This window comes from Telopea speciosissima, chromosome 11, assembly GCF_018873765.1.
Source record: "Telopea speciosissima isolate NSW1024214 ecotype Mountain lineage chromosome 11, Tspe_v1, whole genome shotgun sequence".
NCBI classification, from domain to species: Eukaryota; Viridiplantae; Streptophyta; class Magnoliopsida; order Proteales; family Proteaceae; genus Telopea; species Telopea speciosissima.
This window is the reverse complement of record NC_057926.1, coordinates 44,103,182-44,125,758: the sequence shown is the minus strand read 5'-3', so window position 1 is coordinate 44,125,758 and position 22,577 is coordinate 44,103,182. Positions and strand designations below refer to the sequence as shown.

The 22,577-nt window shown below is 38.8% G+C and overlaps 1 protein-coding gene across 1 annotated transcript; it reads left to right on the top strand.

The window, feature by feature from the left end:
* The first annotated feature begins 806 nt into the window (after positions 1 to 806).
* On the top strand, positions 807 to 22,034 carry LOC122645175. Its single transcript, XM_043838508.1, has 6 exons — positions 807 to 1,025; positions 1,130 to 2,133; positions 7,250 to 7,493; positions 7,603 to 8,600; positions 13,670 to 13,913; positions 21,025 to 22,034. Exons 1-6 carry the CDS (start codon positions 848 to 850, stop codon positions 22,029 to 22,031), a joined length of 3,675 nt encoding a protein of 1,224 aa, XP_043694443.1. The 5' UTR covers positions 807 to 847; the 3' UTR covers positions 22,032 to 22,034.
* Positions 22,035 to 22,577: the final 543 nt, after the last annotated feature.

Below are 22,577 nucleotides of genomic sequence, written 5' to 3'. Positions count from 1 at the left end.
CCCCTATGACAACACCCTCAGCAGAAACTACTCCCCCCCACCCCCACCAGCCGAATCTGAGTCTCTATCAATTCCAATTCCAATAGTTGGTATCATCACATAACTAGGTTGACCACCAAGAGAAGCTTGATTATACTGGACCATATGTGTTTTTCATCAACAAAATTTTTGTGGTGGAGGGGTGATCTGTCCTTCACAATCAGAATTGCTACATACACCACCTTCCTTCATGAAACAACTATGTAAACTATCTGTAAACTTCATGGTAAACTCCGCGGTCAAAGAAAGATTTTGCCCTATATATTTTGTTGACTCAATCAGCCTGATCTTTTGACTGACTTCACAATAAGAGTCACCTCACCAACCTATAAGAATACATGTCCCAGGGATATGGGCTTTGGAAACCCCGTCAAATTTAGAGATAAAAATAATTAAATAAGATTTTAATTGGAAGTTTAAATGAGATTAGGATTTTAACATTGATTTCTAACCAAATAGGATAAGGTGAGCCATTTAAAAAATTCATTCTTATTCCCTTTAATGAATTAGTCCTCCAGGAACTGGCTCACATTTCTTGACTTAGTTATTGAATCGATTGTATTATTCCGTTCCTTTCTATACCTCACATGTTAAATAAATTAATTAATCAAATGGGGTTGCGGATTGCATTATTATTAACGAAATGGTATTATTTCTTGACTTAGTTATTCAATTGTACCATATCTTTTTACTATAAATACCCAATGCATTGGCTCTGCAACTTCATCATTGCTGTAGTTCTTCTCTCCAGTCTTTCACAGTACGTACTCCTCTTCCAAACACCTCACAACAAAACAAAAGAAAAGCAATGGGATCGGTCGGAGACATCTATGAAGCTCAGCATGCCGAGGGTCCAGCAACGGTGCTGGCCATTGGCACTGCAAATCCATCCAACACCATGTACCAGACTGATTTCCCTGACTTCTACTTCAGAACCACCAAGAGTGAGAACATGCCTGAGTTGAAGGAGAAATTCAAACGTATTTGTAAGTACTTTTATTATTATAATATGTAGGGGAAAATCTTATTGTATCTTACTTTAAAGTCTTTTTCCATCACAATGATAACCTTTTTGATGTTGTTGAAACAGGTGAAAGATCGACGATTAGAAAACGCCACACCTTCCTTACTGATGAAATGATCGCAGAGAATCCCTCACTCTATGATCCAACAGCTCCATCACTCGATGCACGCCAAGATATTATGGTGGCAGAGGTACCTAAGTTGGCCATGGAAGCCGCAACCAAAGCTATCAACGAGTGGGGACAATCCAAATCGAAGATCACTCACATTGTATTCACTACCATTTCCGGTGTTGATGCACCGGGAGTCGACTTCCAGCTCATTAAACTCCTTGGCCTTTCCCCAACTGTTCGACGTGTGATGATGTATCATCTTGGATGTTACGGTGGTGGCTCTGTGCTCCGTGTTGCCAAAGACCTTGCTGAGAATAACAGAGGTGCTCGTGTACTCGTTGTTTGCTCAGAACTGAACTCCATCAGTGGCTTTAAAGGACCCGATGAGGCAGACTTGCATGCTCTACTAGGGATGGCAATATTTGCAGATGGTGCAGCAGCTTTGGTAGTTGGTGCTGACCCTGACACCTCAATTGAACGTCCATTGTTCCAACTCTTCTCAGCAGGGACCCGGATTCTCCCTGATTCAGAAGAAATGGTCGCCGGACACTTGCGTCAAACAGGTCTTTCAATCAGTTTAACCAAGGATGTGGCCAAAACTATTGCTGCAAATCTTGGGAAATGCTTGGAGGAATCATTCACCAAAATAGGCATTAGTGATTGGAACTCTATTTTTTGGGTGAGTCACCCCGGTGGGCCTGCAATTTTGGACTTGGTGCAGAAGACACTTGGCTTGAAAGAAGATAAACTGAAGTCATCAAGGAAAGTGCTGAGTGAATATGGCAACATGTCAAGTCCCACAGTATTGTTCATTATGGATGAGGTGAGAAGGAAGTCTAAGGAAGAAGGGAAAGCTACAACTGGTGATGGGCTTGAATGGGGTGTGCTATTAGGGTTTGGACCAGGTCTTACTATAGAGACGGTAGTGTTGCGTAGCGTCCCTACAACTTCAGTTCAATGAGTAATAGTCAGTAACCTACAAAGGAGAAGAAGTCTCACTTTCTGTTTATAACTTAAAGGTTAACCATTTCATTGGCATTATTTTTACTATATTTTTCTCTATAAGAGTTTTATAAAAATAATTATCCAAAAGTATTCAATAAAAGAAAAAACATGTTACAATAGTTCAACATAAATGTCAAACACATCAGGCCTATTTTTGTTGAAAAATGTTTTATTAAAGCAGATTTTACTATTTCTTTGTGTTTTGGAAATCTTTATTTTTTTGTGTTTTTTTCCCACGTGTTCTTTTTGGATTTTGGTGTTGCTATTGAGAGAGGAAACATTGTGTGGGAAATTTAATCCCACAGTGGAAGTAGGAGAGGATGTAAAACTGTTAATAATTAGAAATGGGAATCTTCTTTCACAAGAGTTATCCCTCCTCCGATGTGCCGATGTGGTTATGGGTCCTATTTTCCACGCGCGCGCGGAGCCAAGCTATTTCGTGGGGGGATGCAGTGTGGTGTGTTGGGCCGGCCCAGTATCTTTCAATTTGGTTCTTTATTGGACCAATTTTGGGTGGTAATACATAGTCTTTTAGGACGTAAGTGATTATGTTTAGGCTAAGACATAGGCCCATGTGGCAAGGCTATTAAGAGCCACACCCATTCCATGGGGTGAGGACGTCCCAAGCCATTTATACGTGATGCTTAAGTGATTTCTCCTAAAAAAAAACCCGGCTTAAGTGATTTCTCTTAAAAAAACTGTCTATCTCTCTCCCTTCCTATGATTTTATTTACGTTTGAGCACAACTTTGTGAGACTCAAAAGGATTTGCAGTAAAGTAGTGCACCACTATTGTCGAAAGCCTGCCTCATTAGGGGGCGTCTAAGGTCTTGAGGAAAGTGCCCATTGGTAACCTCAGACTACATCTACCTTACATCATTTGATCTAATTTTTTGGAGGACACGTACACTTTCCTTATGATAAATAAGTTACACCATTCTCCATAGTCTTATATAGGGCTGCAACAGGGTTGGGTTGGGCCGGGCTTTATAAAACCCTAGCCCATCCCTGTGTCCCCTCAATCGGTGGGCCCAGGCCCGACCCGACCCGACCTTACCTTGATCAAGGCCTGAAAATCCAACTCTGACCTGCCCTCAGGGTCGGGCCGGGCTAACTCTGATTGGCCCTGATCACAGAGAGGGGAAAAGACCAAAGACTTGTGCCAACTTGAGAAAGGGGGTATTTCATGTTGTAGGGGAGGGTGTGCACTCCCAAATTCATCCATAGATCAAAGGATCCATTTCAATTGTCGATGGGGAATTTTCCTAAGATAGTTTTGCTACAAAGGTGGGTGGTTAGCCAACAAACTTGGCCAATGGGGGTGAAGCAAGTTTTTGGTTCCAAAAATAGGTTTCTTAGGGCTTAAGAGTGTCCATACATGGATTCCAGTCTTCCAAAAATGGGGCTTTTACATGTTTGGAATCAAAATCTCAATCAAACATAGCAAGTTTAATATCTCTCGGATCGTCCAGATATCAACATTGATCTGGGGGTTATCGACATAGATGTGATGTCAATGAACAACCCTCGATGTCTACATGGGGGGTGATATTGTCAACTAGTGAAATTTTATTGTCAGTTACATATCGACATGAAGAAAGTTCTGTTTGACATTATCATAAGGCTTCATCGATGTCGACAGATGTCAACTCAATGTCAACTCTTGCCTTTTGAATGTCTGCCCTGCTCGGAGTGTCAAGTGTGCATTTTGCACCGCATTATCTGGTTCTATTTTGGTCCGGGTCAATTTCAAATTGACCTCAGCTGGGTCAAGCCCTTCCAGGGTTGGTTTGGAATGTTTGGATGTTCATAACTTTTGATTTGTATGTCTAAATTAGGTGATTCAAAAGCTTTTTTTCTTATTATTTTGCATATTACGCCTTGATATGAAAATTGGGGATAGTATTGATCAAAATGGATGGATCCCATTTGTTAAAAATAGAATCTGCTCCTAATTAAGGGGCATATGACCTCATTTTCATACCAATTTGGATATAGTGAATTAATCTGTCACTCACGTACTTTGACAAATTTCCAAGATAATTGCCATTGGTTATCAATATTTTCCCTCTCAGGGGTATTATGGTCATTTCCAAGAACGATTTTTGGACAAATTCAAGAAAAGTGAACATGACTCCAACATCTACGGATACCAAGTCTCCACGCCTTGAAGGTTACTCATCATCATCACTATTTTTTTGCAAAAAAGAAGAATAGTTGTGTCTTCCACTTGTTTCTTATGTTGGAATGCCTAAGCAGATATTCATCATCTCTTCTTTTTTATGAAAATTCCCCACCTCTTCTTTGATTGCCTGTTCTCAACTGCTGTTTAGGAAGGCATCATCCGGAATTGCACTCATTCTAGGTGCAAAATTCTCCATTTTCATAGAGAATGGCAGTGGACTAAGTGCTATTTTGATGGCAAATTCGGCTCTATCCTGTTGAGCAAACTTGCTTTTTCCGAGCAATTTTCACATTTGCGAGAACGAAATCGACAAGATGGATGCTCAAATCCAGGACATTCTCCATGATTTGGGAAGCCGTCTCCTTCGAAATCACTGCAATTATTTATCCCTCCTTTGGCCCTTGGGTAGAGTCCCCCAAGAATATTTCTTCGTCTTGGAATATACCCATCCCTTCTCTTGGGGGTAAATCTTTGATGTATTTTTCCTTCCTTTTATTCTTCTTTTTTACCTGATTGGGTTGCTTATTTTTTATTGAATACATGATTTATTCATCCAAAAAGAAGGTGTGTCTCATGCCGCAACTATATAAAAATAAGGAAGCAGTTTTCTGTACAGGTGTTTGACCTACGCCAGCACTCCGATGTGTCTATCTCTCTCCTCCTTAAAACAAGGGAGTAGACATGTCTTTTCATATGGGGAGGAGAGAGATAGACTTATGGGAGTGCTGACGTAGGCCACACTCTCCCGGACAGAGATCTTTTTCCCATAAAAATAAGTGTCTCAACATTCATGCAATATATTCAATTATTTTCCCTCGTAATAACTGCATATCAAAGAATTAATTATTGTTCTCAATTTATAATTTGGTTGTAGTTACATCATACATGTCACATTTCGTTAGTTAAGTCAATCCTAAGAATTAGAAGTTTCCCACTGTATATTCCAGCCATTCAATCCTAATCTTAGATGCCCATCAAACTATGTTGAGGGTTCTTCGTAAAAGTATAAAGATTGGAAACAAAATAGAAAACCGGAGGACATTATTAGGCCCAAATTAGTTTGTTAGCTATTAGAGAATTAGAGAATGTAGGAGTTTGATCTCGTTGGTGGTATTGACATTAATATCCATACAAATGATGTATCCTTGTAATATCAATAGAGGTGCTGGTATGATGACACATTTTTATAAAATATAATGGGATTTTCTTATTGACATCTCTCAAGATATCAAATAATCTGTAATTTGTCTTTTTTACCTTTTTTTGGTATGACATACAAATTTTTTTCAAAAAGGATAATAATGTCATGTCATATGCATAATAAAAAAATGTGCATGACAATGATACCCGTTTTTTATAATATAATGATGGGTATCGAAGCATGGCCCCTGCGCAGATGCAGAAGCATCATGGGGGTAAAATTTCAAGCTTTCATAAAGGGCGGGGTGGTCATTTTGCCCCCCACTGTGTTTGGGCGTAGGTAGTACACTCCCCCATACAGATCTTTTCTCCTATAATGACATAACATTTTTTTCACCTTATTTTGAAAATCCTTTTATACCCCTATCTTAAAAACCTTTGAGAATAACACAAGGGACAATTAAATTCTAAATCCACCTATAGAGGTGTCATTCAGTGAGATTCAAACACTTCCAAATATACTTAAGTTTAAACGTGAACACTGAAAACTTAATAGATTAGTTCGAAAGGAACATTCAATGCTACTTTGTGAAGGAACTCCATTGATTCGTTTCTAGCATTCTTTGTATTTATTTCATTTTTTAAGATTAATACAATACTTTGCTCACCTTTAGCAAAAAATGAGAATCTAGGGCTCCTTATTTTTTTCCTATTTCATTTGTAACTGAAATCTACGTGTCCAAATCTTTAGAAAATAATTAACAAATCTCTTAATATAATTTTAGAGTGTTGATTGCTGCAGGTTCATTATGGGAAGGATTATTAATTAAGTGTTTTTTTTGTTTTTTTTGGGGGGTAAGAATTATTAATTAAGATACAACATCCCTTCCATAAGAATTATCAAAAGAAAATACATAACATCAAAACCTGGCAATTCTCAAGCGAGAGACTAGAAGAGAAGCAAGCCCGCCTATGACAACACCCTCAGCAGAAACTACTCCCCCCACCCCCACCAGCCGAATCTGAGTCTCTATCAATTCCAATTCCAATAGTTGGTATCATCACATAACAAGGTTGACCACCAAGAGAAGCTTGATTATACTGGACCATATGTGTGTTTTTCATCAACAAAATTTTTGTGGTGGAGGGGTGATCTGTCCTTCACAATCAGAATTGCTATATACACCACCTTCCTTCATGAAACAACTATGTAAACTATCTGTAAACTTCATGGTAAACTCTGCGGTCAAAGAAAGATTTTGCCCTATCTATTTTGTTGACTCAATCAGCCTGATCTTTTGACTGACTTCACAATAAGAGTCACCTCACCAACCTATAAGAATACATATCACAGGGATATGGGCTTTGGAAACCCCGTCAAATTTAGAGATAAAAATAATTAAATAAGATTTTAATTGGAAGTTTAAATGAGATTAGGATTTTAACATTGATTTCTAACCAAATAGGATAAGGTGAGCCATTTAAAAAATTCATTCTTATTCCCTTTAATGAATTAGTCCTCCAGGAACTGGCTCACATTTCTTGACTTAGTTATTGAATCAATTGTATTATTCTGTTCCTTTCTATACCTCACATGTTAAATAAATAAATTAATCAAATGGGGTTGCGGATTGCATTATTATTAACGAAATGGTATTATTTCTTGACTTAGTTATTCAATTGTACCATATCTTTTTACTATAAATACCCAATGCATTGGCTCTGCAACTTCATCATTGCTGTAGTTCTTCTCTCCAGTCTTTCACAGTACTCCTCTTCCAAACACCTCACAGCAAAACAAAAGAACAGCAATGGGATCGGTTGGAGACATCTATGAAGCTCAGCATGCCGAGGGTCCAGCAACGGTGCTGGCCATTGGCACTGCAAATCCATCCAACACAATGTACCAGACTGATTTCCCTGACTTCTACTTCAGAACCACCAAGAGTGAGAACATGCCTGAGTTGAAGGAGAAGTTCAAACGTATTTGTAAGTACTTTTATTATTATAATATTTAAGGGAAAATCTTATTGTATTGTATCTTACTTTAAAGTCTTTTTCCATCACAATGATAACCTTTTTGATGTTGTTGAAACAGGTGAAAGATCGACGATTAGAAAACGCCACACCTTCCTTACTGATGAAATGATCGCAGAGAATCCCTCACTCTATGATCCAACAGCTCCATCACTCGATGCACGCCAAGATATTATGGTGGCAGAGGTACCTAAGTTGGCCATGGAAGCCGCAACAAAAGCTATCAACGAGTGGGGACAACCCAAATCGAAGATCACTCACATTGTATTCACTACCATTTCCGGTGTTGATGCACCGGGAGTCGACTTCCAGCTCATTAAACTCCTTGGCCTTTCTCCAACTGTTCGACGTGTGATGATGTATCATCTTGGATGTTACGGTGGTGGCTCTGTGCTCCGTGTTGCCAAAGACCTTGCTGAGAATAACAGAGGTGCTCGTGTACTCGTTGTTTGCTCAGAACTGAACTCCATCAGTGGCTTTAAAGGACCCGATGAGGCAGACTTGCATGCTCTACTAGGGATGGCAATATTTGCAGATGGTGCAGCAGCTTTGGTAGTTGGTGCTGACCCTGACACCTCAATTGAAAGTCCATTGTTCCAACTCTTCTCAGCAGGGACCCGGATTCTCCCTGATTCAGAAGAAATGGTCGCTGGACACTTGCGTCAAACAGGTCTTTCAATCAGTTTAACCAAGGATGTTGCCAAAACTATTGCTGCGAATCTTGGGAAATGCTTGGAGGAATCATTCAACAAATTAGGCATTAGTGATTGGAACTCTATTTTTTGGGTAAGTCACCCTGGTGGGCCTGCAATTTTGGACTTGGTCCAGAAGACACTTGGCTTGAAAGAAGATAAACTGAAGTCATCAAGGAAAGTGCTGAGTGAATATGGTAACATGTCAAGTCCCACAGTATTGTTCATTATGGATGAGGTGAGAAGGAAGTCTAAGGAAGAAGGGAAAGCTACAACTGGTGATGGGCTTGAATGGGGTGTGCTATTAGGGTTTGGACCAGGGCTTACTATAGAGACGGTAGTGTTGCGTAGCGTCCCTACAACTTCAGTTCATTGAGTAATAGTCAGTAGCCTACAAAGGAGAAGAAGTCTCAGTTTCTGTTTATAACTTAAAGGTTAACCATTTCATTGACATTATTTTTACTATATTTTTCTCTATAAGAGCTTTATAAAAATAATTATTAAAAGTATTCAATAAAAAAAAAAACATGTTACAATAGTTCAACATAAATGTCAAACACATCAGGCCTATTTTTGTTGAAAAATGTTTTATTAAAGCAGATTTTACTATTTCTTTGTGTTTTGGAAATCTTTATTTTTTTGTGTTTTTTTTCCCACGTGTTCTTTTTGGATTTTGGTGTTGCTATTGAGAGAGGAAACATTGTGTGGGAAATTTAATCCCACATTGGAAGTAGGAGAGGATGTAAAACTGTTAATAATTAGAAATGGGAATCATCTTGGAAATGGGTTATCCCTCCTCCCATGTGCCGATGTGGTTATGGGTCCTATTTTCCACGCGCGCGCGGAGCCAAGCTATTTCGTGGGGGGATGCGGTGTGGTGTGTTGGGCCAGCCCAGTATCTTTCAATTTGGTTCTTTATTGGACCAATTTTGGGTGGTAATACATAGTCTTTTAGGACGTAAGTGATTATGTTTAGGCTAGGTCTTAGGCCCATGTGGCAAGGCCATTAAGAGCCACACCCATTCCATGGGGTGAGGACGTCCCAAGCCATTTATACGTGATGCTTAAGTGATTTCTCCAGAAAAAAACCCGGTTTAAGTGATTTCTCCTAAAAAACACTGTCTCTCTCTCTCTTCCTCCCTATGATTTTATTTACGTTTGACACACTGTGGTAACCTCGCTGACTACATCTACCTTACATCATTTGATCTAATTTTTTGGAGGACACGTGCACTTTCCTTATGATAAATAAGTTACACCATTCTCAATAGTCTTATATAGGGCTGCAACAGGGTTGGGTTGGGCCGAGCTTTATAAAACCCTAGCCCATCCCTGTGTCCCCTCAATCGGTGGGCCCAGGCCCGACCCTACCCGACCTTGATCAAGGCCTGAAAATCCAACCCTGACCTGCCGTCAGGGTCTGGCCGTGCTGACTCTGATTGACCCTGATCACAGAGAGGGGAAAAGACCAAAGACCTGTGCCAACGTGAGAAAGGGGGTATTTCATGTTGTAGGGGAGGGTGTGCACTCCCAAATTCGTCCATAGATCAAAGGATCCATTTCAATTGTCGATGGGGAATTTTCCTATGATAGTTTTTCTACAAAGGTGGGTGGTTAGCCAACAAACTTGGCCAATGGGGGTGAAGCAAATTTTTGTTTCCAAAAATAGGTTTCTTAGGGCTTAAGAGTGTCCATACATGGATTCCAGTCTTCCAAAAATGGGGCTTTTACATGTTTGGAATCAAAATCTCAATCAAACATAGCAAGTTTAATATCTCTCGGATCATCCAGATATCAACATTGATCTGGGGGTTATCGACATAGATGTGATGATTTCAATGAACAACCCTCGATGTCTACATGGGGGGTGATATTGTCAACTAGTGAAATTTTATTGTCAGTTACATATCGACATGAAGAAAGTTCTGTTTGACATTATCATAAGGCTTCATCGATGTCGACAGATGTCAACTCAATATCAACTCATGCCTTTTGAATGTCTGCCCTGCTCGGAGTGTCAAGTGTGCATTTTGCACCGCATTTTCTGGTTCTATTTTGGTCCGGGTCAATTTCAAATTGACCTCAGCTGGGTCAAGCCCTTCCAGGGTTGGTTTGGAATGTTTGGATGTTCATAACTTTTGATTCGTATGTCTAAATTAGGTGATTCAAAAGCTTTTTTTCTTATTATTTTGCATATTACGCCTTGATATGAAAATTGGGGACAGTACTGACTAACATGGATGGATCCCATTTGTTAAAAATAGAATCTGCTCCTAATTAAGGGGCATATGAGCTCATTTTCATACCAATTTGGATATAGTGAATTAATCTGTCACTCACGTACTTTGACAAATTTCCAAGATAATTGCCATTGGTTATCAATATTTTCCCTCTCAGGGGTATTATGGTCATTTCCAAGAACGATTTTTGGACAAATTCAAGAAAAGTGAACATGACTCCGACATCTACGGATACCAAGTTTCCACGCCTTGAAGGTTACTCATCATCATCACTATTTTTTTGCAAAAAAGAAGAATAGTTGTGTCTTCCACTTGTTTCTTATGTTGGAATGCCTAAGCAGATATTCATCATCTCTTCTTTTTTATGAAAATTCCCCACCTCTTCTTTGATTGCCTGTTCTCAACTGCTGTTTAGGAAGGCATCATCCGGAATTGCACCCATTCTAGGTGCAAAATTCTCCATTTTGATAGAGAATGGCAGTGGACTAAGTGCTACTTTGATGGCAAATTCAGCTCTATCCTGTTGAGCAAACTTGCTTTTTCCGCAGCAAATTTTCACATTTGCAGAGAACGAAATCTGACAAGATGGATGCTCAAATCCAGGACAATCTCCATGATTTGGGAAGCCATCTCCTTCAAAATCACTGCAATTATTGATCCCTCGTTTGGCCCTTGGGTAGAGTCCCCCAAGAATATTTCTTCGTCTTGGAATATACCCATCCCTTCTCTTGGGGGTAAATCTTTGATGTATTTTCCCTTCCTTTTATTCTTCGTTTTTACCTGATTGCGGTGCTTATTTTTTATTGAATACATGATTTATTCATCCAAAAAGAAGGTGTGTCTCATACCGCAACTATATAAAAATAAGGAAGCAGTTTTCTGTACGGGAGTGTGACCTACGCCAGCACTCCCATGTGTCTATCTCTCTCCTCCTTAAAACAAGGGAGTAGACATGTCTTTTCATATGGGGAGGAGAGAGATAGACTCATGGGAGTGCTGGCGTAGGCCACACTCCCGGACAGAGATATTTTTCCCATAAAAATAAGTGTGTCTCAATATTCATGCAATATATTCAATTATTTTCCCTCGTAATAACTGCATATCAAACAATTAATTATTATTCTCAATTTATAATTTGGTTGTAGTTACATCATCCATGTCACATTTCGTTAGTTAAGTTAATCCCAAGAATTAGAAGTTTCGCACTATATATTCGAGCCATTCAATCCTAATCTTAGATGCCCATCAAACAATGTTGAGGGTTCTTCGTAAAAGTATAAAGATTGGAAACAAAATAGAAAACGGGAGGACATTATTAGGCCCAAATTAGTTTGTTAGCTATTAGAGAATTAGAGAATGTAGGAGTTTGATCTCGTTGGTGGTATTGACATTAATATCCATATAAATGATGTATCCTTGTAATATCACTAGAGGTGCTGGTATGATGACACATTTTTATAAAATATAATGGGATTTTCTTATTGACATCTCTCAAGATATCAAATAATCTGTAATTTGCCTTTTTTTGGTATGACATACAAATTTTTTTCAAAAAAGATAATCATGTCATGTCATATGCATAATAAAAAAATGTGCATGACAATGATACCCGTTTTTTATAATATAATGATGGGTATCGGAGCATGGCCCCTGCGCAGATGCAGAAGCATCATGGGGGTAAAATTTCAAGCTTTCATAAAGCACGGGGTGGTCATTTTGCCCCCCACTGTGTTTGGGCATAGGTAGTACACTCCCCCATAGAGATCTTTTCTCCTATAATGACATAACATTTTTTTCAACTTATTTTGAAAATCCTTTTATACCCCTATCTTAAAAACCTTTGAGAATAACACAATGGACAATTAAATTCTAAATCCACCTATAGAGGTGTCATTCAGTGAGATTCAGACACTTCCAAATATACTTAAGTTTAAACGTGAATACTGAAAACTTAATAGATTAGTTCGAAAGGAACATTCAATACTACTTTGTGAAGGAACTCCATTGATTCATTTCTGGCATTCTTTGTATTTATTTCATTTTTTAAGATTAATACAATACTTTGCTCACCTTTAGCAAAAAAATGAGAATCTAGGGCTCCTTATTTTTTTTTCCTATTTCATTTGTAACGAAATCTACGTGTCCAAATCTTTAGAAAATAATTAACAAATCTCTTAATATAATTTTAGAGTGTTGATTGCTGCAGGTTCATCATGGGAAGGATTCTTAATTAAGTGTTTTTTTTTTTTTTTTGGGGTAAGAATTATTAATTAAGATACAACATCCCTTCCATAAGAATTAGGAGACCAATCAAGTTACTCTCTCTCTCTCTCTCTCTCTCTGGATTATTTTTTAAAGGGAAAAAAGAAAATACATAACATCAAAACCTGGCAATTCTCAAGCGAGAGACTAGAAAAGCAGCAAGCCCGCCTATGACAACACCCTCAGCAGAAACTACTCTCCCCCCCCCCCCCCACCAGCCGAATCTGAGTCTGTATCAATTCCAGTTCCAATAGTTGGTATCATCACATAACTAGGTTGACCACCAAGAGAAGCTTGATTATACTGGACCATATGTGTTTTTCATCAACAAAAATTTTGTGGTGGAGGGGTGGTCTGTCCTTCACAATCAGAATTGCTACATACGCCACCTCCCTTCATGAAACAACTATGTAAACTTCATGATAACCTCCGCGGTCAAAGAAAGATTTTGCCCTATATATTTTGTTGACTCAATCAGCCTGATCTTTTGACTGACTTCACAATAAGAGTCACCTCACCAACCTATAAGAATACATATCACAGGGATATGGGCTTTGGAAACCCCGTCAAATTTAGAGATAAAAATAATTAAATAAGATTTTAATTGAAAGTTTAAATGAGATTAGGATTTTAACATTGATTTCTAACCAAATAGGATAAGGTGAGCCATTTAAAAAATTTATTCTTATTCCCTTTAATGAATTAGTCCTCCAGGAACTGGCTCACATTTCTTGACTTAGTTATTGAATCAATTGTATTATTCTGTTCCTTTCTATACCTCACATGTTAAATAAATAAATTAATCAAATGGGGTTGCGGATTGCATTATTATTAACGAAATGGTATTATTTCTTGACTTAGTTATTCAATTGTACCATATCTTTTTACTATAAATACCCAATGCATTGGCTCTGCAACTTCATCATTGCTGTAGCTCTTCTCTCCAGTCTTTCACAGTACTCCTCTTCCAAACACCTCACAGCAAAACAAAAGAAAAGCAATGGGATCGGTCGGAGACATCTATGAAGCTCAGCATGCCGAGGGTCCAGCAACGGTGCTGGCCATTGGCACTGCAAATCCATCCAACACCATGTACCAGACTGATTTCCCTGACTTCTACTTCAGAACCACCAAGAGTGAGAACATGCCTGAGTTGAAGGAGAAGTTCAAACGTATTTGTAAGTACTTTTATTATTATAATATTTAGGGGAAAATCGTATTGTATCTTACTTTAAAGTCTTTTTCCATCACAATGATAACCTTTTTGATGTTGTTGAAACAGGTGAAAGATCGACGATTAGAAAACGCCACACCTTCCTTACTGATGAAATGATCGCAGAGAATCCCTCACTCTATGATCCAACAGCTCCATCACTCGATGCACGCCAAGATATTATGGTGGCAGAGGTACCTAAGTTGGCCATGGAAGCCGCAACCAAAGCCATCAACGAGTGGGGACAACCCAAATCGAAGATCACTCACATTGTATTCACTACCATTTCCGGTGTTGATGCACCGGGAGTCGACTTCCAGCTCATTAAACTCCTTGGCCTTTCCCCAACTGTTCGACGTGTGATGATGTATCATCTTGGATGTTACGGTGGTGGCTCTGTGCTCCGTGTTGCCAAAGACCTTGCTGAGAATAACAGAGGTGCTCGTGTACTCGTTGTTTGCTCAGAACTGAACTCCATCAGTGGCTTTAAAGGACCCGATGAGGCAGACTTGCATGCTCTACTAGGGATGGCAATATTTGCAGATGGTGCAGCAGCTTTGGTAGTTGGTGCTGACCCTGACACCTCAATTGAACGTCCATTGTTCCAACTCTTCTCAGCAGGGACCCGGATTCTCCCTGATTCAGAAGAAATGGTCGCCGGACACTTGCGTCAAACAGGTCTTTCAATCAGTTTAACCAAGGATGTGGCCAAAACTATTGCTGCAAATCTTGGGAAATGCTTGGAGGAATCATTCACCAAAATAGGCATTAGTGATTGGAACTCTATTTTTTGGGTGAGTCACCCCGGTGGGCCTGCAATTTTGGACTTGATCCAAAAGACACTTAGCTTGAAAGAAGATAAACTGAAGTCATCAAGGAAAGTGCTAAGTGAATATGGTAACATGTCAAGTCCCACAGTATTGTTCATTATGGATGAGGTGAGAAGGAACTCTAAGGAAGAAGGGAAAGCTACAACTGGTGATGGGCTTGAATGGGGTGTGCTATTAGGGTTTGGACCAGGTCTCACTATAGAGACGGTTGTGTTGCGTAGCGTCCCTACAACTTCAGCTCATTGAGTAATAGTCAGTGGCCTACAAAGGAGAAGTTGTCTCAGTTTCTATTTGTAACTTAAAGATTAATCATTTCATTGGCATTATTTTCACTATATTTTGCTCTTTAAGAGCTTTATAAAAGTAGTTATTCAAAAGTATTCAATAAAAGAAAAAACTTGTTACAACAGTTCAACATATATGTCAAGCACGTCAGGCCTATTTTTGTTAGACCCCTAGTCATATACTACTTTTACAACAATTTTACACAAGTAAAAGTAATATCTAGTGGAGTCGCCACTGTCAGGACAATGGGCATGGTCGGGGGATCGCCACGCGTTCTCCGCCTCGTCTCCTCTTTGGGAAGAGGGAAGGCGAATTGAGTCGGAGTCGCCACCTAGATTATTAGGATCAAAGACCCACAAGAGAAAAGTTAAATCAATCGTAGTCCATTGGAGATTAATTGGTCCATCAATTTGGGTATGGGTCATATTACTGTTTGGGGAAAACTATGAACGAAGGACCAAAGACCTGTGCCAACGTGAGAAAGGGGGTATTTCATGTTGCAGGCCGGGGAGGGCGTGTGCTCTCAAATTCGTCCATGGATCAAAGGATCCATTTCAATTGTTGATGGAGAATTTTCTTAAGACAGTTTTGCAACAAGGGTGGGTGCTTTGCCAACAAACTTGGCCAATGGGGGTGAAGCAAGTGTTTATTTCCAAATATGGGTTTCTTAGGGCTTAAGAGTGCCCATACATGGATTCCAGTCTTCCACAATGGGGCTTGTACATGTTTCGAATCAGTATCTCAATAAAAAAAAAAATAGCAATTTTGATATCTCTCGGATCATCCAGAAATCAACATTGATATGGGGGCTATCGACATAGATGTGATGTTAATGAACAACCCTCGATGTCTATGTGGGGGGTGATATTGTCGACTACTGCATTTTTATTGTCAGTTACATATCGACATGAACAAAGTTCTGTTTGACATTATCATAAGGCTTCATCGATGTCGACAAGGGTCAACTCGATGTCAGCTCAGGCCCTTTGAGTGTTTGCCCTCCTCTGAGTGTCGAGTGTGCATTTTGCACCGCATTTTCCGGTTCTATTTTGGACCGGACCAAGTTCAAATTGACCTCAGCTGGGCCAAGCCCTTCTAGGGTTGGTTTGGAATGTTTGGATGTTTATAACTTTTGATTCGTATGTCTGAATTAGGTGATTCAAAAACCATTTTTCTCGTTATTTCGCATACTACGCAATGATATGAAAATTGGGGATAGTACTGGCCAACATGGATTGCCTCCATTGTAGGTCCCACTTGTTAAAAATTGAATCTTCTCCTAATTAAGGGGCATAAGAGCTCATTTTCATACCAATTTGGATATAGTGAATTAATCTGTCATTCACGCACTTTGGCCAATTTCCAAGATAATTGCCATTGGTTATCAATTTTTCCCTCTTAGGGGTATTTTGGTAATTTCTAAAAACAATTTTTGGACAAATTCAAAAAAATTGAACACGACTACAACTTCTACGGATGCCAAGTCTCAACGCCTTGAAGGATACTCATCATCATCAATATATTTTGCAAAAAAAAGGAATAGTTGTGTCTTCCACCTATTTCTTATGTTGGAATGCCTAAGAAGATCGATATTCATCATCTCTTCTTTTTTATGAAAATTCCCCACCTCTTCTTTGATTGTCTGTTCTCGGTTGCTATTTAGGAAGGTATCATCCGAAATTGCACTCATTCTAGGTGCAAAATGCTCCATTTTCATAGAGAATGGCAATGGACTAAGTGCTACTTTGATGGCAAATTCGGCTCTAACCTGTTGAGCAACTTACTTTTTCTACAGCAACTTACCACATTTCCAGAGGACGAAATCTGACAAGATGGATGCCCAGATCCAGGACAATCTCCATGATTTGGGAAGCCATCTCCTTCGAGTCACTGCAATTATTGATCCCTCCTTTGGCCCTTGGGTAGAGTCCCCCAAGAATATTTCTTCGTCTTGGAATATACCCATCCCTTCTCTTGAGGGTAGATCTTTGATGTATTTTCCCTTCCTTTTCTTCTTCTTTTTTACCTGATTGGGGTGCTTATTTTTTATTGAATACATGATTTATTCATCAAAAAAGAAAATGTCTTATGCTGCAAGTATATAAAAATAAGTGTCTCAATATTCATGCAATATATTCAATTATTTTCCCTCGTAATAAAGTCATATCAAACAATTATTATTCTCAATTTTTTATTTGGTTGTAGTTACATCATACATGTCACATTTCATTAGTTAAGTCAATCCTAAAAAATTAGAATTTTCCACTGTATATACCAGCCATTCAATCCTAATCTTAGATGCCCATCAAACAATGTTGAGGGTTCTTCTTAAAAGTATAAAGGAGTTCGGTTCCGCTGCACGTACCAACAGGTGAACGTGCATGTGAGAGCCAACCATCTGTCCTATTTTTGCCATTTGCAGGGGGAGAAAGGGTTTTTATGGAAACAAAATTAAAATGTGATTGATTCTGAGATGTACGTTCACCTGTTGGTACATGGAGATGATCCATTCTCGTATAAAGATTGGAAACAAAATAAAAACGGGAGGACATTATTAGGCCCAAATTAGTCTGTTAGCTATTAGAGAATGTAAGAGTTTGATCACGTTGGTGGTATTGACATTAATATTGATATAAACGATGTATCAGTGTAATGTCAATAGAGGTGCCGGTATGATGACGCATTTTACGTCAAGTAGATGGGAAAATATAATGGGATTTTCTTATTGACATCTCTTAAGATATCAAATAATCTGTAATCTTACCTTCTTTTTTATCCCCCCCTTTTTTGGTATGACAGACAAGTTTTTTTCAATAAGGGTAATATTGTCATTTCATATGCATAATTAAAAATATGCATGACAATGACACCTTTTGATAATATATAATGATGGGGAGCGTGATCCCTGTGTAGATGCAGAAGCGTCATAGGGGTAAAATTTTCACCTTTCATAAGGGGCAGGGTGGTCATTTCATCTCCTATTGTGTTTGGGCGTAGATGGTACACTCCCCTATAGAGATCTTTTCTCCGATAATGATGTAACACTCTTTCAACTTATTTTGACAACCCTTTTATATCCCTATCTTAAAAACCTTTGAGGATAACATAAGGGACAATTAAAAGAATGTGTTAAATTCTAAATCCACATATAGAGGTGTCATTCAATGATTCTGACACTTCCAAATATAATTAAGTTTAAACATGAATGACTGAAAACTTAATGGATTAGTTCGGAAAGAACATTCAATACTACTTTGTGAAGGAACTCCATTGATTTGTTTCCGTATTTATTTCATTTTTTAAGATTAATACAATACTTTGCTAAACTTAAGCAAAAAAAAATGAGAATCTAGAACTCCTTAATTTTTTTTTTCATAATTTATTTGTAACGAAGTCTACGTGTCCAAATCTTTAGGAAACAATTAATAAATCTCTTAATATAATTTAGGGAATGCTGATTGCTCCAGGTTCCTCGTGGGAAGGATTATTAATTAAGTGTTTTTTTAAGTAAGAATTATTAATTAAGATATAACATCTCTTCCATAAGAATTAGGAGACCAATCAAGTTAATCTCATTATTCTAAGCTTTCCTCAACTCTCTCTCTCTCTCTCTCTCTCTCTCTCTCTCTCTCTCTCTCTCTGTGTCTCTGTGTGGAATCGGATTGTAAGGATTCAATCTCTTGTTTATCTTGGTTTTTTTGTTTCAAAGGGAAAAAAGAAAATACATAACATCAAAACCTGGTAATTCTCAAGCGAGAGACTAGAAGAGAAGTGGCCCCACCTATGACAACGCCCTCAGCATAAACTGCTCCTCTCCCCCCCCCCCCCCCAACTACTAGCCGAATCTGAATCTAGGCCGGCCTGGACATTGCATCAATTCCAGTTCCTTAGCAATGTGGTTTGGAAATTGAATCATATACCCTGAAGACCCTGATTTTGCAGCATCTTTCTCCAAGTAGTCTACGATGTGATTTGCCCCTCTATAGCAGTGCGTGATCTTCCAAGGGATCGAGCTCAAGAATGGTTGACGGAAGGTATATGCACCTTTGTCTACCCAACTGATAGTAGAAGATATTTTACATTTATTTCCGCATTTCATTTCTTGTACTTTCCAATATGTTTCTAGTGATGTCAACAAGATTTTTGACTTCTTGTCCAAGAAGGCCATGTCGTTAACAGTACAGTTTGACCAAATTCCATTCCATGGTTAGAGGAAACTTGTATTCCGACAAGTGTGTGTTCATCACCTCTCAAATAAATGACTTTCTATCAAAACAATATATTTAATTATTTACTCATCATTATACACCAAAGATTATTTACTCATGTCAAGTTTCAATTGAACTGGTATGGCCAAGGGCAAAGAAAATAAAACTTATAAAAATCCAAGACAACCAAGAGGGTGTACACCAAAACATGAACTAGAGAGATGACATATATCAATACAATGATGCATCTCAGTAAATTTCGAATGTATACAACTTTTTTTTTGCTAAAAGTTAACAAAGAATCAATTAATTAAAAAGTGATGTACAAAGATCCAATCAGGCATGCCTAGCGTGGAAATACAAGTGGCATTTGATCTGCACCTTCAGCAATATCATCAGCAGAAGAGAAAAAAAAAGGAGCCTAACTTAGTCTCGGGAACCACTAAATCAAGACAACAAAGCTTAAGAATAGTCAAATGTTTATAAACTTATAGCGAGGTCGGTCAAGAACATCCCATAAAAGTTCATGACGAGCAAAACTCAGATCGAAAGACCAAGTAAGAGAAGCTTGATTCGCCTTCCCCTCTTTACAATAAGATCTACAATAGTATTTACTTTCCTACCAAGACACAGCAAGATAGAAAATGACTACCATACCCCTACCTATGTGGTTTTCATCAAAAGAAATTTTATGATGGAGGGATGGCCTGTCCTTCACAATCAGACTTGTTACATACAACCACCTTCCTTCATGAAACAACTATGTAAACTATCTATAAACTTCATGGTAACCACCGCGGTCAAATAAAGATTTTGCCATACTTTGTTGACTTTATCCCCTTCTTTTGACTGACTTCACAATAATGACTTTAGAGTCCACATCGCCAACCTATTAGAAGTCACATCACAAGGATATGGGCTTTGGAAACCCCGTCAAATTTAGAGATAAACGTAACTAAATAAGATTTTAATTGGAAATTAATTGGAGATAAGCATTTTGACATTGATTTCTAACCAAATAGGATTAGGTAAGCCATTTTAAAAACTCATTCTTATTTTCTTTATTGAATTAGTCTTCCAAGAACGTAACCAGCTCACATTGCTCTTGCGAACGGTTTAAGTTAAGTCCTCCTTGACTTAGTTATACAATTGGATTATTATGTTCCTTGCTATACCACACATGTTTAAATAATAAATTAATCAAATGGGTTTGCATTATTATTAACAAAATCTTTGTATTTCCCAATTAATCCAACCATCTTTCACTATAAATACCCATGCTTTGGTTCTGCTACTTCATCATCACTTGCTTTAGTATTTTCATCTTCATTCTTCTCTCTAGTCTTTCACAGTTGTTCTTCTCTTCCGATCACCTCACAGCCAAGTAAAAAAGAAAGCAATGGGATCGGTCGGAGGAGACATCTATGAAGCTCAGCATGCCGAAGGTCCAGCAACTGTGCTGGCCATTGGCACTGCAAATCCATCCAACACCATGTACCAGACTGATTTCCCTGACTTCTACTTCAGAACCACCAAGAGTGAGAACATGCCTGAGTTGAAGGAGAAGTTTAAACGAATTTGTAAGTAACCATATATCATTTCTTATTATTATAATCTATGAGAAAAGGCTGGGTATGCGAGGAAGAGAGAGAGACACATAGGTACTAGTATACCGTATAGAAAAATAATCTTATTATACCTTACAACTTTTTCCATCAAAATGATGATAACCTTGTTGATGTTGTTGAAACAGGTGAAAGATCCACGATTAGAAAACGCCACACCTTCCTTACCGATGAAATGATAGCAGAGAATCCCACACTCTACGATCCAACAACTCCATCACTTGACGCACGCCAAGATATTATGGTGGCTGAGGTACCTAAGTTGGCCATGAAAGCCGCAACCAAAGCTATCAACGAGTGGGGACAACCCAAATCAAAGATCACTCACATTGTATTCACTACTATTTCCGGTGTTGACGCACCAGGAGTCGACTTCCAGCTCATTAAACTCCTTGGCCTTTCCCCAACTGTTCGACGTGTGATGATGTATCATCTTGGATGCTACGGTGGTGGTTCTGTGCTCCGTGTTGCCAAAGACCTTGCTGAGAATAACAAAGGTGCTCGTGTACTCGTTGTTTGCTCAGAACTTAACTCCATCAGTGGCTTCAAAGGACCCGATGAGGCAGACTTGCATGCCCTAATAGGGATGGCAATATTTGCAGATGGTGCAGCAGCTTTGGTAGTAGGTGCTGACCCTGACACCTCAATCGAACGTCCATTGTTCCAACTCTTCTCAGCAGGGACCCGGATACTCCCCGATTCAGAAGAAATGATCGCCGGACATTTGCGTCAAACAGGTCTTTCAATCAGTTTAACCAAGGATGTGGCCAAAACTATTGCCGCGAATCTTGAGAAATGCTTGGAGGAATCATTCAATAAAATAGGCATTAGTGATTGGAACTCTATTTTTTGGGTAAGTCACCCTGGTGGGCCTGCAATTTTGGACTTGGTCCAAAAGACCCTTGGCTTGAAAGAAGATAAACTGAAGTCTTCAAGGAAAGTGTTGAGTGAGTACGGTAACATGTCAAGTCCCACAGTATTGTTCATTATGGATGAGGTGCGAAGGAAGTCTATGGAGGAAGGGAAAGCTACAACTGGTGATGGGCTTGAATGGGGTGTGCTATTAGGATTTGGACCAGGTTTGACTATAGAGACAGTTGTGTTGCGAAGCATTCCTACAGTTTCAGCTCATTGAGTAGAGCAGGTCGAAGTCTCAGTTGCTATTTATAACTTAATAGGAAACCATTTTATTGGCTTTATGTTTACTATACTGCACTCTAAGAGCTCTATATTATTTGCTTTTAGTGCTTTGGTAGTTTATCCTTTCAAGTTGTGTTTGTTGGGATCACCTGTTTATGTCCTGATGCCATGTCTTTGTTTATCGGTATTTGCTCATCACTTGGAAGGTCAAAAAAGGCCTTGTAATTTTCTTCTTCTTTTGTTTGTTCAATAAAATACTATATTAAATTTGCTCAAGAAAAATCAGAAATGACTATCCTACCTCCTGTCCAAACACACTGCCCTAGGTGGGGTCCACCTCCCTCTATTAGATTTACTTGACGTCAAGTACGGGCAGTGTAATTGAGGTGATAAAAATTCGTTGTTTGATAACCACTCTATTCTCAAATCTTTCGACTATAGCCAAAAATGGAGGCCATTCTAGAAAGTGATTTTTTCCCAAATGTCAACTTTCTCTGGCTCCCTCACAACTTCCAAGCAGGGTTTTAAAAATCGGCTAATA

Bases quoted from the DNA above. Each gene is read 5' to 3' on its own strand.
- LOC122645175 (XM_043838508.1), top strand. From the start codon at position 848: ATGGGATCGGTCGGAGACATCTATGAAGCTCAGCATGCCGAGGGTCCA. The intron at 1,026-1,129 runs GTAAGTACTTTT...TTGTTGAAACAG, and splicing joins GGAGAAATTCAAACGTATTT to GTGAAAGATCGACGATTAGA. The intron at 13,914-21,024 runs GTAAGTACTTTT...TTGTTGAAACAG, and splicing joins GGAGAAGTTCAAACGTATTT to GTGAAAGATCCACGATTAGA.